Here is a 15,764-nt window from a genome sequence, read left to right as displayed (position 1 = left end):
GAGCGGGAGATCTGAGGGGGTGAGGGGAAAAGGAACTGATGGTCCCTGGGGAGTTGAGAAGTAAGGAGATAAGAATAGGGAGGCGATGGGGCCTGGATGATGGTATTGGTGGGCATAGTCGAATTTTTGGGAAGGGGATTTGGATGGGAAGGGCTGAGGTAGGGAGTAGTGATGGACCGAGGTGAGCGGATGGTGAAGGATAAGGATGGCCTGAAGCTGATCTTGGGATAACAGCTGAAGCCTGAATAGGGATAATAGCAGCCAGTAGAAGCCACAGCCCTTGCAGTGATGGTTTGCAGGGGAAGCATTGCCCTCTTTGCTTCTCTCTCTTTGGGTGGCCCAGCATTCTTCATGCAGARCGTGCTTTTAACATCCCCTTTTCCCTTCCCCAGGATGGGAATCCATGGCTTGGCCAAGCTTATTGCTGATGTGGCTCCTGGGGCCATCCGGGAGAATGACATCAAGTCCTACTTTGGCCGGAAAGTGGCCATCGACGCCTCCATGAGCATCTACCAATTCCTGATTGCCGTGCGGCAGGGAGCTGATGTGCTCCAGAACGAGGAYGGGGAAACCACCAGCCACCTCATGGGAATGTTCTACCGCACCATCCGCATGGTGGAGAACGGCATCAAGCCGGTGTATGTGTTCGATGGGAAGCCCCCGCAGCTGAAATCCGGGGAGCTGGCGAAGCGCACGGAGCGTCGGGCTGAGGCGGAGAGGCACCTGCAGGAAGCGCAGGAGGCTGGGGAGGAGGAGAATATTGAGAAGTACAGCAAGAGGCTGGTCAAGGTGACCCCACARCACACGCAGGAGTGCAAGAAGCTGCTGACACTGATGGGAATTCCCTACGTGGAGGCACCGGGAGAGGCGGAGGCCAGCTGTGCCGCGCTGGTGAAGGCTGGGAAGGTGTACGCCGCCGCCACGGAGGACATGGATTGCCTCACCTTCGGCAGCCCCGTGTTGATGCGGCACCTGACAGCCAGYGAGACCAAGAAGCTGCCCATCCAGGAGTTCCATCTGAACCGGATCCTGCAGGATCTGCAGCTGACCTGGGAGCAGTTTGTGGACCTGTGCATCCTGCTGGGCTGCGACTACTGTGCCAGCATCCGCGGCATTGGGCCGAAGCGTGCTGTGGAGCTCATCCGGGAGCACAAATCCATCGAGAGGATTGTGCAGCAGCTCGACACCAAGAAGTACCCCTTGCCTGAGAAYTGGCTGCACCGGGAGGCTCAGAAGCTCTTCCTGGAGCCTGAYGTGATTGATCCCGATGCCGTGGAGCTGAAGTGGAGCGAGCCGGACGAGGAGCAGCTGGTGCAGTTCATGTGCGGGGAGAAGCAGTTCAATGAGGAGCGCATCCGGAACGGCGTCAGGAGGCTGAGCAAGAGCCGCCAGGGGAGCACCCAGGGCCGGCTCGATGACTTCTTCAARGTCACAGGATCCATCACCTCAGCCAAGCGCAAGGAGCCAGAGCCCAAGGGAGCGGCTAAGAAGAAAGCCAAGTCCAACAGTGCCACAGCCGCAAAGACTAAAAGGGCAAAGTAACCAGATTGGGCACCTGCAAACATCTAGGACTGGGTTTTTTTGGGGCATAATGAGGAATTTTAGACTAATGACAGACAGTTGTGTGTGACTGCTGCATGCTAGTGCTGGGAAGGAACAGGTGAGGCCAGGAGTGGAACAGTTTCTGGGCACAAACACGCCCAAATTTCAGAATTTCATAGTTGAACAGTTGCAGAGCAGACTCAGGACAAACTAGATTTCATCCCAACCCCAGCCATCATGAAAGAGGGAGATGYAAGCAGAAACTGGGAAGATAGTAGTAGAATACAAGCTGGAATTGGAAAGGAGRCTTCAAGTAGTGAGGTAAAATTCTCCCTTCAGAGAGTTTATTAAGGTTTTTCCTTCCCTTTTCTTGGTCACTCTCCTTGTTTAAAACCCTGTTGTGATCTCAATTCCAGCAATGTCSTGGCCCGCTTTTAGTGCATAATCCAAGGAAAGTGGAGCCCAGACTGCAGCTCTCCCAGCTGGAAATTTGCTTAGAAATGCTTAAAAATAAAAATATCCATAYGCCTAGAACTGCAGCCTCTTCAGTYACTGAATTCCAGAGGCAYKTTTCCGTTTTGTACGCACTTACAGGTCCCAGGATGAGAATGAAAACTTCTTAGTTCTTATTTTATTCTGTATTTTCTACAGTTTTTTGCTTGTCAGAACCACAGGAGGGATTTTGTTTCCAGAATAAAATTTAAACACAACAATACTGTTTCTGTTTCTCTGGAGAAGTGGCTTAAACCATGCTTTTAAATTAAAATSCCAGTTTTAGAGGGAATTCTGTAACAGCCAACAAACCAAGCGCACTCTGGGACTCTGAGAATTCCAAGTTTAAGATCTTTGGATGCTTCGTAGACATCAAAAATCCATGTGTCTGCTCTTTGACAATTTGGAAAATAAGCTGGCTTTTTTTGTGGGGAAATTAATACTTATTTAATATTTATTATCCATTAATATTTCTAAAATTGGGATTTTTGTTTCCTTGCTTTGGATTCTCTTTATTCAGAAACTCCTGAGGAAAAAATAATTATGGATTGACACATTTAGGTATTCRTTGTTTATCTCCAAATATCTTCATAGGTGCAGGAATGGTTTTGTGGTAGAGGGGTAAAAAATGATTTAAAAATAGTAATATTTGGAAATAAGTCTGGGTAATTTACCAATTCAGGGGCAAAATCTGATAAGCAGTATATCCCTAAATTGTTTATTTTTCTTATATTAGATTTTAGGAATTATCTTGATTTTCCCAGTGTCACCAACTTTTTAGGATAAAACCTTGGCAGAGAACTCTAAAAGCTGCTTTTCCACCATGTTGTGGTTTGAATGAATTYAATGGGAGCAAAAAGCTAACCTAGGACACACCACCCCCTCCCTGCCTGATGCTTCATGATATTTCACTCTGTTTTTCCTCCATTTCTCATTTTAAACAAAGATTCCCACTGCTTCTGACAAACTATTAATGAATTCTGGTACCACTCTTTCTCCTGGGAGCAAGTGCTATGGAAAGCYAGGGACCCAGCAGAGCTGATCAGAGAGGGCACAGGGGATTTGGAGGTCACAGGGTTAGCAGGTATGGATGATCTCCCCTCCGGGAAACAGAGATACTTTAATTCATTGTCCTCTTTTCTACCTCTTAGTTTTAATTAAATGAATTTTCAGCTTCTTCATCCCAGTTTTCTGGCTGGCTGGACCATGACCCATGTGTTACCCACAGCATTCCCATCCTGAATCCAAATGCAATATGTGCCAGCTCCTGGAAAGAAAGGAACCCTATCCCATCTGAAACCAGAACAGTGGGAGCTCTCAGCTTTCGGGGAAACCCCTAATTTATTTACCACAAAGAAAGCTATGGAGTGTGCCAGCTGCTGCCATGAGCTGCATCCTGAYGCGTGACAACCATCTCCCGAGAGCTCCCTGGAAAATGGGGTGYGCCTTTTCCCGCTGGAGTCTCTTGTCCAGCAGTGCCCGGAGCGTCTTGTTCTGTGGCACTGCTGCAGTGTCCTGCGAGCCGTGCACTGGGCACCAGTAGCTCCAAGACACTTCCTGCTTGGCCACTCGCTCCTGGGAACACTTTGTTAGAATGGTCCAGGCTCCTGGTTGCATTTTCCTGGCCGTGGGTTTCTTGTGGGTTCCCTGGATACCCAYGGCTCCAAGGCAGCAGAGAGACCTGTCCACATGGGCTCCTCCATCTGGAGTCGAGCCGATCTCATGGAGGCTCTGGCAGGGATGGACATCTTTGCTGGAAATAGCCAAAGTGTGGAGATCCTCCTTAACCTTCTCCTTCACAGCCAGCTCCAGGGAGCACCCTGGACATGAGAACAGGTGCCTTTGCCGCTGGAGCCTCTTGTCCAGCAGCATGCGGAGAGTCTTCTGAGATGGCTCCACCGCAGGATCCTGGCAGCCATGGATTGGGCACTGGTGGCTGCAGGTGGCTTCCGCTTGCGTCTTAACAGGAAGAGCCCAGGTTCCAACTGGAGCACAACACAAATTACAGAGGGTCTTGGCAGGAGTGGAGGAGCCTTTCCAAGGGAAGGACATTCTTGGAAGGGTGGAGGATCTCAACCAGCGTCGTGTTCTGCGGAGGACTGAGCCTTTTCCTGTAACAGGTGTTTTCCGACGGGTGGAGAATCTTGGRCACCGGCTCCTGAAGGGCTGGAGGCTCCCGGAGGAGCAGGAGGAGGTGCAGCAGGGCAGGTGGCCTCGTTCCAGCAGCTGCTCCAGGTCCTCCCACGACAGCCGCCACATCTCTGAGTCCTGTGGGAAGGACATCCCDGGCCACAGCGAGGTCACCAGGTCCTGCAGCTCCTGGGCCGCTGTCGCACAGGGGGTGCAGCAAGGGCTGCAGCCGCAGGGGATGTACAGGCGGCTGCCGGGGGCAGCGGGGCCGTGGGGAGGGGTCTCCACTGGGGCTGCTCGGCTGCACTGGAATCCCGTGGCCTGGTTCCTGGGGTGCTTCCATGTCCAAATGCGCTTGGCCAGCAGGACGGCCGTAGTGCCCGCCAGCACAAGTGTGGGGAGCAGGAAACTCATGGCTTCACCCACATCCCATGGTGGCTGCACTGGGAGCCAGGGAGTGATGATAGGAGTCCTGTAGAGACACGGTGCTGATGTCACAGTGCTGCAGGCGAGGACACCTGTGTGATGTCACAGCCCTGCCTCACCCTAGTGCTCACACCCTCAGGTCACCCCAGTGCTTCAGGCAGGGAGAGGGGCTCCATGTGGGCACTGGTGGCCCCTCTGGACAGAACACATGGAAGAATCTCAGCCAAGTAGGACACAGCGATGAGGGGRATGATGGTGTCACCTCCTGCCTGACAGAGCTGGGTACATGCATTGTCCCACRCATGGGACACTGCAAAGTGCTTGAAGAGGGCRAGCTTTTCTCAGCAATCACCACACACACCATCTCTGTGTTAGCCACAGCATTCYCATCCTGAATCCAAACCCAGGRCTGTGCCRCCTACTGCGAAGAAAATCCCRTGTATCCTACAAAAGCAAGCAACCAAACCACTGAGGCGGAGAAGGGAAAGTTTTCTGTGGAGTGTGTTGGTATTGGAGAGCTACACTGAGATGGGAGAGGGGAAGGGAGAGAGGGGCAGACTGGGAACCTGGGACATCCCACAGGGCACAGGGCAAGAATGTCATCTCCAGTGGAGCACCAGCCCTCCCACACCTGCTCTGGAACTGCCACACAGTTCTAGTTTATCTGTGTGGTCACAGAAGGACCTGAAGGGGTGGCACCATCACTATGGGTTGAGGATGGGATTGTCCTGGCTGACTGGTTTGATGTCTTGGATAAAATCACATGTCCTGGAGATGATGGAAGGTCGTGGATGCTGTTTTTCGGGGTGTTAGGATGAGTTTGGATCGAATCCCTCACATCTCCTTCTGGAGACAGTGACCATAAAAACAGAATGGTTTGGGTGGGAAGGGTCCATCTGGGAGCAGGACCAGGCTGCAGGACTGGCTGGACAAGGCCCAGTGGGAGTAGGGAATGAGGCTGCACCTGTCTGGAGCGCAGTTGGGACCCAGCTGGCAGTTGCTGGTGACTCCCAGCCAGAGATGGAGTCATGGAATCGAGATTAGAATCATTTCCCCCTTGACTGCAACCTTTGGTGACACAGATGGGACCCCAGGCCACTATCTCCAGAATTCAGGGGGAAATCCTGGTGGCCTCAGGCTAATGGTAATTGGGATTGTAGTACTTAAAATGAGCTAATTGCATCTGATTTATGCCATGAGAGCTTGTGAGGAGATCAGAACTGATTGAACTGAAGCCACAGCAATGTGGCCAAAGGAAGAACCCTCTGGCTGCTGGGAAAAGGCTTTGTTGATGTCCAGGGAAGTTTGGGTGAAGCTGTTTTTGTGTGTGGTGGTGGGGAAGAGAAGGAGAGGAGTTGAGCTCACAGAATTAAGCAGGAAGGAAGACAGAAGGGGTGTGAGCTGTGTTTTCTCCCAGAGACATGCAGACACAGGGACATGCTGCAACGGCACTTTATTGGTCCATGGCGAGGTCCAGGGTGTCTTGGTGGTATCAGTAGGTGCTGAAGACGGCCTGGATGTGCTCCCCATCGTGTGGCTTGTAGCTGCCCACCCCTGAAGCAGAGGGATGTATGAGGTTGGGACATGGAGACCCCAGCCAAGTCTTCCCCTCCTCTCCAAGGCCCCCACCTTTATCAAGGGCATCCCCAGCACTGAGGAACTGCCAATAGGTCCTGTCATCTGTGCTGGCAGCCAGCCCGTGGATGGACACCACCATGGGGCCCCAGGATGTCATCTCTGTCTCGAAGCTGGTGGAGARGTGAGGAGGATCAGGCCTGGGCCAGGAGATGTCAAATCCCACCCCCAAATCCACTCTGGCTCTCACCTAAAGATTTGGGGGTTCTTCTCTGCTGCCACCTCCAGCACCTGCAGCAGCGTGGAGCCACTTGGGACTGTCACCGTGGTGGAGTATTGGAAGTGTTTTCCTTGGAGCGTGTTGGTGATGGAGTAATGCACCAGGATGGGAGCTGTGTAAGGGAGAGAGGGGCAAGGTGGGCACCTGGTGCACCCCCATGGGGCACAGGGCAGGAGCTTCATCCCTGCGGGGTCTGGGGAACTCTAGGTGGGATCAGCATACCTCTGGGAACGCCATGTGTCCCCAGTGTTGGGGACAAGAGCAGCTGTCGGCTTGGGGATACATCCTTTGTGGCACTGCAGTCCAGGCCAGCCACATCCAGGTAGGACCTGCCCACCAGGGCTGGCAGCACCTGGGCAATGGCCATGGGCTGCTGGTAGTCATGGCTAGACACCACGGAGAAAGCCTGGGCACAATCCCACTTCCGTGGGGCATAAAACTCCCTTGTGGCCTGCAGCGCCTGTGGAGCAGATGGGAGGTGGAACAACACATCTGGGAATGGGACCAGGTACTGTGACACCACACTCCCCTGTGACCTCCCCTACCTGCAGGGCCAGCCCCATGCTGTAGATATTCCCGATCATGCCATTCCCCTTCTCCTGCTCATCCAGAAGGCTGTTGCTCACTGTCCAAAATGCCTCCAGGAGCAGTTCCTGCACATCCTGCAGCTCCACATTGCTGTAGACACAGGCCAGCGCCAGCGCCACCATGGCACGGGTGTCTGTGGGATCCCAGAGTCACTGCAAAGCCCCCGGATAGACTCCAGGAGTGAGAATGTGGGAGCAGAGGGATCCCTTACCCAGGGAGAGTTGGCTCTCGGGGCTGAGCACCCGCTTGGCCAGSGCCACTGATGGCCCTTGGGCACCGCCTGCCTCAGCCAGGCACAGGGCCAGAGTGTCCAGGCTCATGCTGTACAGGGAAGTTTTGGGAATCCCCTCCGTCTCTGCAAAGCAAACAGTGGCAAGATGACAAGGTATGGGGACAGTGACACCGCCRGGCCCCCAATTCCCAACAAACCCAGTTGGGCCATCTCCTCATCTGTTTTCTGCTGCAGGACATGGATCAGGTCAATGCTTTGGTCCAGGGCATGGACACGCTGGGGGTCCTGGCAGGAGGAGAGRAGGGCGAGGACGTGCAGAGCCACTTGTCCTGAGGTCATGTCTGTGGGGACAAGAGGACAGCTGGGGWATGCTGGGCTGGGCACCCCAACAAGTGGTGGAAACCTGGTCCCCCAGGAGCAGGTGCTTTCCCTCCTTTCCCCTCCCTACCTTTGTGGGCTCTCTTCACTGCCTCCTCCTTGATCTCCTGGAGCAGCCACTTGAAGATGGGGCCATCTCTGTCCCCCCCRGCCAGGTTCATGGCCAGCAGGACGCTGGGATTTGCTGCTTCATGGAGATTGACAGATCCCTCCAAGCGCTGGAGCAGCTGGGAGACCAATTCCTGTGGGGCCACTGGAAGGACAGGGGAGGTCACCGGGATCTGTGTCCCATCTGTGGTCTCTCCCAGCTCTCCGTGGGTGGGTGACACTCACCACAGCCCTCGGTGGCTGTGCAGCCCAGCAGGGCCAGCAGGACCCCGATGCCCAAAGCCATGCCAAGCATCCTCTCAGAGCAAATTGACCCACTCAGAGTGGCAGAGTCCTGTGGGAATTCGGCTCTCTGGGCGTCCTCTCTGCTTTTAGCTGTTCCCAGTGTCCTTCTCTGGTCACCTGCTCTCCCACTGGCTCTGCCAAACACCGCAGGCTTATCTGTGTGTCCAGCAGGGGAGGAGGGATGGTGATTTTCCATTTAGGATYACTGGGAACCACTTGGACCAGTTCAGTATCCATGAGGCTGTGAGGTTAGAAGGGATTCATCCCAGTACATCCCAGAAGGGACCACCTCAATCATCTCCCCAAGGTCCTGGAAGCCCAAGGAGGTCCATGCYGGCTGGGTGCTCTCCAGCTGTATCTTGCTTTACAGGGAGGGCTTGAATTTTTTCCAAGAAACTCTAGCACTGCTAATCTAACCTCAATACCAGGAAAAAATGGTGGAGAAGGTCATACTGGGCACTACTGGGAAGGRATTCAAGGACAGTGTCTGCGTCAGGCACAGGCAGCTCAGGATAACGGAGGGAAATTCCTGTCTRACTGGTTTCTTACCTTGCTGCTGTAAGGTCACTCAGCTCATAGGTGATGGGAAGGCAGTGCCTGTTTTTAGGGATTGTAGAAGGAATTTTGGCCTTGTCCCTCACAGAATCCTTCTGGAGATGTCCAGCTGGACACAGGGTGTCCTGGCTGCTGCCCTGGTTTTGACAGGGATGGGGAATCTTCTCAGTAACTGGCACAGTGCTGGATTTGGATTCAGGATGGGAATGCTGCAGATAACACCCAGATGGTTTGGTGGCTGCTGAGCAAAGCTTGCCCTCCTCAAGCACTTTGCAGTGTCCCATGGGACAATCCAGGATGAGGGACCATCCTCGGGGACATTCCCTGTGCCTGGGGCAGCCGCCAGCCTGCAGGACAGGAGCTGGGGGAACTTTGGGGGCCTGCCCTGCTCTCCCTTTTTTGGGAGTATGTTTATGTGGGAAAGGCTTTATGGAAGCATAGAGCTGCTGGCCAGGGCACTTGGACTCGTTTTGTGCTTTTGGGAGGGGAGGAGAAACAGGGTGGGGGAATCCTAGAGGTGATGGTGCCATTAAGGACACCCCAGTGTGGTGGGAGATGTGGTGTAGGAAAAGGAAAGGTCTGGGTTAATGGGGTACCCGGGGTACTCGGCAACACATCCCCCATGTGGGGTAGGAAAAGGAAAGGTCTGGGTTAGTGGGAGGATGTTCCTGGAATCGAATTGGGATAGGTGCTGATCCTGTCATGGAATCATGGTGTRATTTGGCTTGGAAGGGACCACAAAGATATACATGCTTCTGTCTGACTCTSCAGGAGAGAATATCCAAAACTGCCTCCTCACCCTCATGGACATCAGGAGTGAAAGGAATGAGAAGGAAGTGTCTTTACAAACAAACTCTGACTYKGRGGGTAAGRTAAGGCTGATACTGGGAGACAGAAGGAAACAACAGGAAGGATTTCCATAGGAATTCCACTGATTGACTTACCCCAGACTATGTTAATAGACTACCAGAGCAGAGACACAGAGATGTATATTGAAAGGGGGCAATGTATGATAGAAGAGGGGGGTTTCATTAGGTGTTTTGGGGAGCCTGTACTTCTCAAGTACCTCAACCAATGGAGAAAGAGAGAGGGAATGGTCAGGAAATTGGGATAAAAAGAGGCTGCATCCTCTAGCAATTTGAGAGACCCCATGGGAAATGCCCATGACCTCTCCCTTTATTCATGAATAAAGTTGTGGGACACCTTTGTCTCCTTTTTGGACATAAGCCTCTGGTGCTTGTGGATTAATTTTCCTGACAATAGTAAGAATAGTGATTAAAGGGGGATGGGGGAGAGGGGGAGAGAGAGAACCCAAGAAAAAMAAGTGGTGCACAGTATATTACTCACCACCTGCTGACCAATGCTAAACCCACCCCCAAACCACAATCAGCCCCACTTTCAGGTAACTTTATCTAGTGGGCATGGTGTGAAATATCCCCTTGGCCAGTTTGGGTCAGCTGTCCTGGCCATGTCAAAATATCAGTGTGTTATTAGGATTACCCTCATACTAAATCCAGAATACATTCCTCTACAGCTACGAGGAAGAAAATGAAGTCAATGTCAGCCTAAAGCAGCGCAATATATTTATTAATATAATAAACCTCGTTGAGGTTTCCGCTGTTTGGCGGCGGGTGAGGCGCGGTGAGGGCCGGGCCGGCAGGGGGCGCTGTGAGCCCCCGCTCCGCGGCGGGAAAGGCTCGTGAGGGGACGGCGTGAGGGGACGGGGGGACTGTGGGACACCTGTGCTGATGGTGGAACAGCTGTGCCCTGGAGCCCCTGGGGTCCGCGGGGGTGAAGAGATCCACCCCTAGAGCCCGTGGGATCCACGGGGATGCAGAGATCCACCCACAACCCATGGGGATCCATAGGGGTGCAGAGATCCACCCCTAGAGCCCGTGGGATCCATAGGGGTGCGGAGATCCACCCACAGCCCATGGGATCCATAGGGGATGCAGAGATCCACCCACAGAGATCCATGGGGATGCAGAGATCCACCCACAGCCCGTGGAGATCCACGGGGATGCAGAGATCCACCCACAACCTGTGTGATCCACCGGGATGCAGAGATCCACCCACAGCCCATGGGATCCATGGGGATGCAGAGATCCACCCCTAGAGCCTGTGGGATCCATGGGGATGCAGAGATCCACCCACAGCCCATGGGATCCACGGGGATGCAGAGATCCACCCCTAGAGCCTGTGGGATCCATAGGGGTGTGGAGATCCACCCACAGCCCGTAGGATCCATGGGGATGCAGAGATCCACCCCTAGAGCCTGTAGGGTCCACGGGGGATGCAGAGATCCACCCACAGCCCATGGGATCCACGGGGATGCAGAGATCCACCCCTAGAGCCTGTGGGATCCATAGGGGTGCGGAGATACACCCACAGCCTGTGGGATCCATGGGGGATGCAGAGATCCACCCACAGAGATCCACGGGAATGCAGAGATCCACCCGCAGCCCGTGGGATCCACGGGGATGCAGAGATCCACCCGCAGAGATCCATGGGGGATGCAGAGATCCACCCCTAGAGCCCGTGGCATCCATGGGGATGTGGAGATCCACTCACAGCCCATGGGATCCATGGGGGATGCGGAGATCCACCCACAGCCCATGGGGATCCATGGGGGATGCAGAGATCCACCCACACCCCGTGGGATCCATGGGGGATGCAGAGATCCACCCACAGCCCGTGGGGCGGTGCCCACGCCGGAGCCGGTGGATGTCTGGAGGAGCCCGTGATCCAGTGGTAGATCCATGGGAGAGAGGGGGCCCTGTTTCCCGGTGGAGCTGCCTGTCCCTGGAGGACTGACCCCATGGACGAGTGACCCACCCCACTGCGTATTTGGGAGAACTGTTTGCCCGTGGGAGGAGCTCACGTTGCAGCGGTTTTAGGACGACTGCTCGTGAGATTTGATCACTGCAGGAATTCACGTGGGACCCCACAGGACCCCACGGAGCAGCAGGGGAAGGATTCCTCTCCCTCATTAGCAGAAGACCCCAGAACGAGCTGACCAAAACCTCAAGGGCCTGTCCCCTGCACTGTGTGTGGCAAGGAGGGAGGGGTTGGGGGGAAGAAAGCGTGTTTTTAAGGGTTATTTTACTTCTCATTATCTTCCTCTGTCTCTGTTCGTAAAAAATTCACTTTGCAACTTCAAGTTAAGCCTGCTTTGCCCTTTGAAGTGTTTCGTCCCGTTCCTTATCTCGACTCATGAATTCTTTGTTAATCTTTTYCCCCCTCTCCTCTGCCYAGCTGTGGTAGGGGASAGAGTGAGTKAGTAGCTGTTTTGAGTGCCTGGCGTCTGGCCAGAGTCCAACCACAACCACGACACATCTCCTGTCCAAGGTTGTAGTGACTGCTGCATACTGGCAGAAATCTTTTACACGTGTGACARAAGCAGAAAAGAAAAATGGGTGAAAATTCTAGAGCACTATCCTCGGTAAGAAAGTTCCATATATAGCAAAGGAGAGTTTTAGATTTCTGCTCAATTTTTTTTTCCTGTGTTACCTATAGATGCTACATGACATCTATCTATCATGTGCTTTTCTATCTATCTATGTGCTTTTTTTTCCCCACAAGCAGCTTAGTGCTTTGAGTAATCCTGTTGAGTTTGCAGATGTTGTATCCTAAATTTCCATCTTCACAATTCAGGCATGAATACTGGTATTAGTTTATTGCTAATGAATGTATATTAATATTTATATAGATAAATAACTCTATCAGAATGCTGGCATTAGTTTATCACAGTGTGTGTGTGATTAATGTATSTGTAGGTTAGATGGGTGCTGTTCTTTTAGACAAGGTGTTGGATACTGTCTGGAAATAAAACTAGAATTCATAAAACTAGGTTGGTTTCTGTGAGCCAATGTATTTCTGTCCTTGTCTCAAGCAGATCCTAAGAGATCTGCTAGGTCCTTAAATATTTTGCTTTAGGTTTTTTCAAATTTTTTATTTAGAATACTAAGTTCTTAGAGACTTGGCCCAGATGGAGATGCCCATGATTCTGAAATKAGTTACTATTGTGCAAAGTGCTGTGAAAAAATTAAGAAAAAGGAAAATTTGTGCTCAAATAAGAAATCATCTCCAAAGCTCAGCAGATTGCTGAATGTTAGAAAATGTTTGGGGAATTAAAAAAAAAATTAGTTTATGGAAAGTCCTTTTGAGACAGGAAGGCACTGAAGGTATTGCTGGATGCAAGAAAAAAGCAAAAGAGAAAGGCAAGTCCCCAACACACAGCTCCATGTTGAGGCTGAGGAAGCTGCAAACTGCGCTGTTCCTCATCCAGCACAGTTGGATGGGGGGAAGGAAATACGGGTTTGGGTGCACTGTTTCTCCTGAAATCCCCTTATCTGGCAGAAGGGGAGTGGGGCTTTTGTGCTAAGATTTTGGCAGACTACTTAGAATGAATCTGTGGAAAGAAACTAAATTTTTCTTTATGTTTCCCTGSTAGCAAGAGGTGCAAACACATGTGTTGCCACCTTCCTTCTTTTCWGGTAATCCCTTCTGGTGAAAATAACTATTAAAGATATTTGCCTAAAATATATTTCTTAATATAAACATTCCTGCCATAAGCAGTTGTATTTTCTAGTTAGGTTTCGGTGCTCTTTGAGAAATCTACTACAAACTGCCCACAGCTATGGAAGTCATCTTGCTCAAATTGGAAGACTAAAAAAAGTGTCCTTAGCTAACTTCAAGATGAATTAATTTCAGATTTGGACATAAAAATAGAGTYTGGAGATGGTATATATAGTCTCTTTATTTGCTTGGATATCATTAGAAAAATAGTTGCCATTTGCAATRATTCTATTCCTTAAAAGATAAAAARCTTAATTTACATTGGATATGTGCATGAGAGTTGGGGAATAATGTATGTTGAGTCACTTACATTTTTAGAACAGTTGAGCTTGTCAGTGCCTACCTCATTTTCAAAATGGGAATTTAGGTTCCCAAGTAATCAATGTGCTTATTAAAATTTTATTATAAACGGCTTTTTCAAGCACTCAGTGGCTTTGGAGTGTGAGCATCTCTACATTACATCCATACTTCTGAAAATCCTAGAAAAAGATATCATGTAAGTGGACCAGCTGCTTATCCTTTCCTCCAGAAAGTTCCAGTGAATTGTTTTTGATTAGATTARATTTGATTTTGGCCTTGAAAATTTTGCTGCATAATCTGCTAAGCACTAAGCATTTCTCAAAAGCATTTTGTACAAACAAACCTCAGCTATTTTCTAGGGTATTTTCAAACATAGATTTAYGGCTGTCTTGAAATCTAATCTAGAAATATTCTGAAAAAATATGTATGTCTAAAAAAAGTGGGYCATATTAATAAGACACGAGCTTTTCAGTTTTCTCAAAGTCAGAAAAAGGAGACAATGAGTAGTTTTTAGACATTAGATCAGTTAGTCACTACCATTCCTTATTACACTGAACTGGAAAGCATACTTGTTTCTGACAACCTGMAATTAGAGAGTACAATTTGCTTCTTGACTCAGGCAGTGGTGATTTATATGGCAAAAAAAAGAGATTGTTTTTCTTATGCTTTGTTCTGTAGAGTAACCTGACCCTCACCCTTCTTCAGGCARCACAGGACTGAGGCACTGAGGGAAGATTCTCAAGGGGATTTCTGTTGCTGCAGTACTAACCTACATAATTCCTAACTTTGCATACYCAGAGGGCTAGATGAGTTCACGACCCAGAGAAAAGATTATGAATTCTGTCAGTCAATCATTACATCTTATATTTACCTAAAAAAATGGGTTTGTAAGTCAGCATGCAGAAATGCAAAACCTCTAGGTGATGGGGAAAGGCTGGTGGTGGGGGAGAGCCCTGAGGTCAGTGCCTTTGGGGAGCTCCCTGTCTCATGGCCCTCCCCAGCTTCTTACTACTTTTAAGAAAGAAATGTTACTTTCCTCGAAGACTTAATTAATTTTTGAATTCCAAGGATCCATCTCAACCTAACAGCAAATGTTTAAAAATTTTTCTATGCAAAGAATAATTTCACAAGGGAAGATTGAGAACAACTTGTCTTGTGATCTCCAGTGGGATATTGTCCTGCTGAAAGGTTTGGTAAGTCCAAGTTYTATAATGTGGCTAAGCTTTTTGATCTGGATTTTCCAGTTCCTAAATAAATATTCTGATGACTTTATGGATAATTCCTGTCCTCTCTCTCACTGGGTTGAAATATGCTCAGAATATATTATGAGGTCCTATCTGTGAAAAATGAAGGAGAATGTCAGTGTTATGTGTAACAATAGTTTTTAAGTAAGAAGTGTCTGCAGACTTGTACTAGAATAAGGAGACAGGAATACAGAAAGGAATTTCAGCCTCAGAAAAGCCTTTATCCACCATTCTTTGATGAAGTCTAAATGAAACCCAACAGACACCACATATGTTTCAGGTTGGACTTTGAAGTGATAGCAGAGGAAACAAAACATCAAGACAAAAAGTCTCTCTCAGACATGAGGAGAATAACAAATACTTTTGTTTTCAGAAGCGTCTTGCTAACTGCTATTCAAAGCCTTGCTATTGTTAAAATTGCCAAAACCTTATMTTTTATTTAGTCAGTGAAATGTCATAACTAAGTAATTTCTTCCTTCTTATGGAGATTGTTTTTACTCTCTGGTAGCTCATATTAATTTGGTRTTATTTAAATCTGAACTACATCTGAGTTAGCCCAGTTAAGGATTTGGCTAAGAAACTTCAATTTAATTTGCATATCTTAATCCATTAAGTATAAGTTAAGTTTCATATCATTAACATAATGGGCAGCCAAACTCCATGCCTAAGAACATTTCTTCCTTCCTTATTTACTTAGGATCAGGTTTAAATTTTGGTGAGTTTTCAAATTTTTGTAGATAAAACGGAAAATATGGATCAGATTGGTACCCTAYCCTCATATTTCCAGGATCTGAGATCCAGGATGAAATTCAAGTGCTGACCTTTTAAATAATACCCTGTCTAATTTTGCATTAAATTCGTTGAAGAGAAAGGACTTTGAGTGTTGTGGGGTATTGCTACAGTGGATATATTTTATAAGCTGCCTGTGGTAATTCCTGTGAACGGCTATTAACAGTGAGAGACAACTCAGATGGTAGCCTTGTTGATAGAAGCAGATACTTTCTGTTACATTAATGTTCCATTTAAGCAGCAGATTGCCAGACACAAATTT

The 15,764-nt window shown here is 49.6% G+C and overlaps 2 protein-coding genes across 2 annotated transcripts; one reads left to right on the top strand and one right to left on the bottom strand.

The window, feature by feature from the left end:
- Positions 1-204: 204 nt before the first annotated feature.
- Positions 205-2,491, top strand: FEN1 (flap structure-specific endonuclease 1). Its single transcript, XM_057377356.1, has one exon. The coding sequence runs from the start codon at positions 289-291 to the stop codon at positions 1,540-1,542; it is 1,254 nt and encodes a 417-aa protein (XP_057233339.1). The 5' UTR covers positions 205-288; the 3' UTR covers positions 1,543-2,491.
- A 3,557-nt stretch (positions 2,492-6,048) lies between these two features.
- On the bottom strand, positions 6,049-8,076 carry LOC130580088 (cobalamin binding intrinsic factor-like). The gene is made up of 9 exons (XM_057377361.1): positions 7,977-8,076; positions 7,714-7,896; positions 7,463-7,606; positions 7,245-7,388; positions 6,991-7,166; positions 6,668-6,905; positions 6,416-6,557; positions 6,220-6,338; positions 6,049-6,144 (listed from the first exon to the last, which is right to left on the bottom strand). The coding sequence occupies exons 1-9, from the start codon at positions 8,044-8,046 to the stop codon at positions 6,083-6,085; spliced, it is 1,278 nt and encodes a 425-aa protein (XP_057233344.1). The 5' UTR covers positions 8,047-8,076; the 3' UTR covers positions 6,049-6,082.
- Between the last annotated feature and the right edge of the window lie 7,688 nt (positions 8,077-15,764).

Source organism: Malurus melanocephalus, unplaced genomic scaffold (assembly GCF_030028575.1).
Source record: "Malurus melanocephalus ecotype Western Australia unplaced genomic scaffold, MMel_1.1 scaffold_310, whole genome shotgun sequence".
NCBI lineage: Eukaryota > Metazoa > Chordata > Aves > Passeriformes > Maluridae > Malurus > Malurus melanocephalus.
The sequence above is the reverse complement of the archived record's forward strand: the minus strand, read 5'-3'. Positions and strand labels throughout refer to the sequence as shown.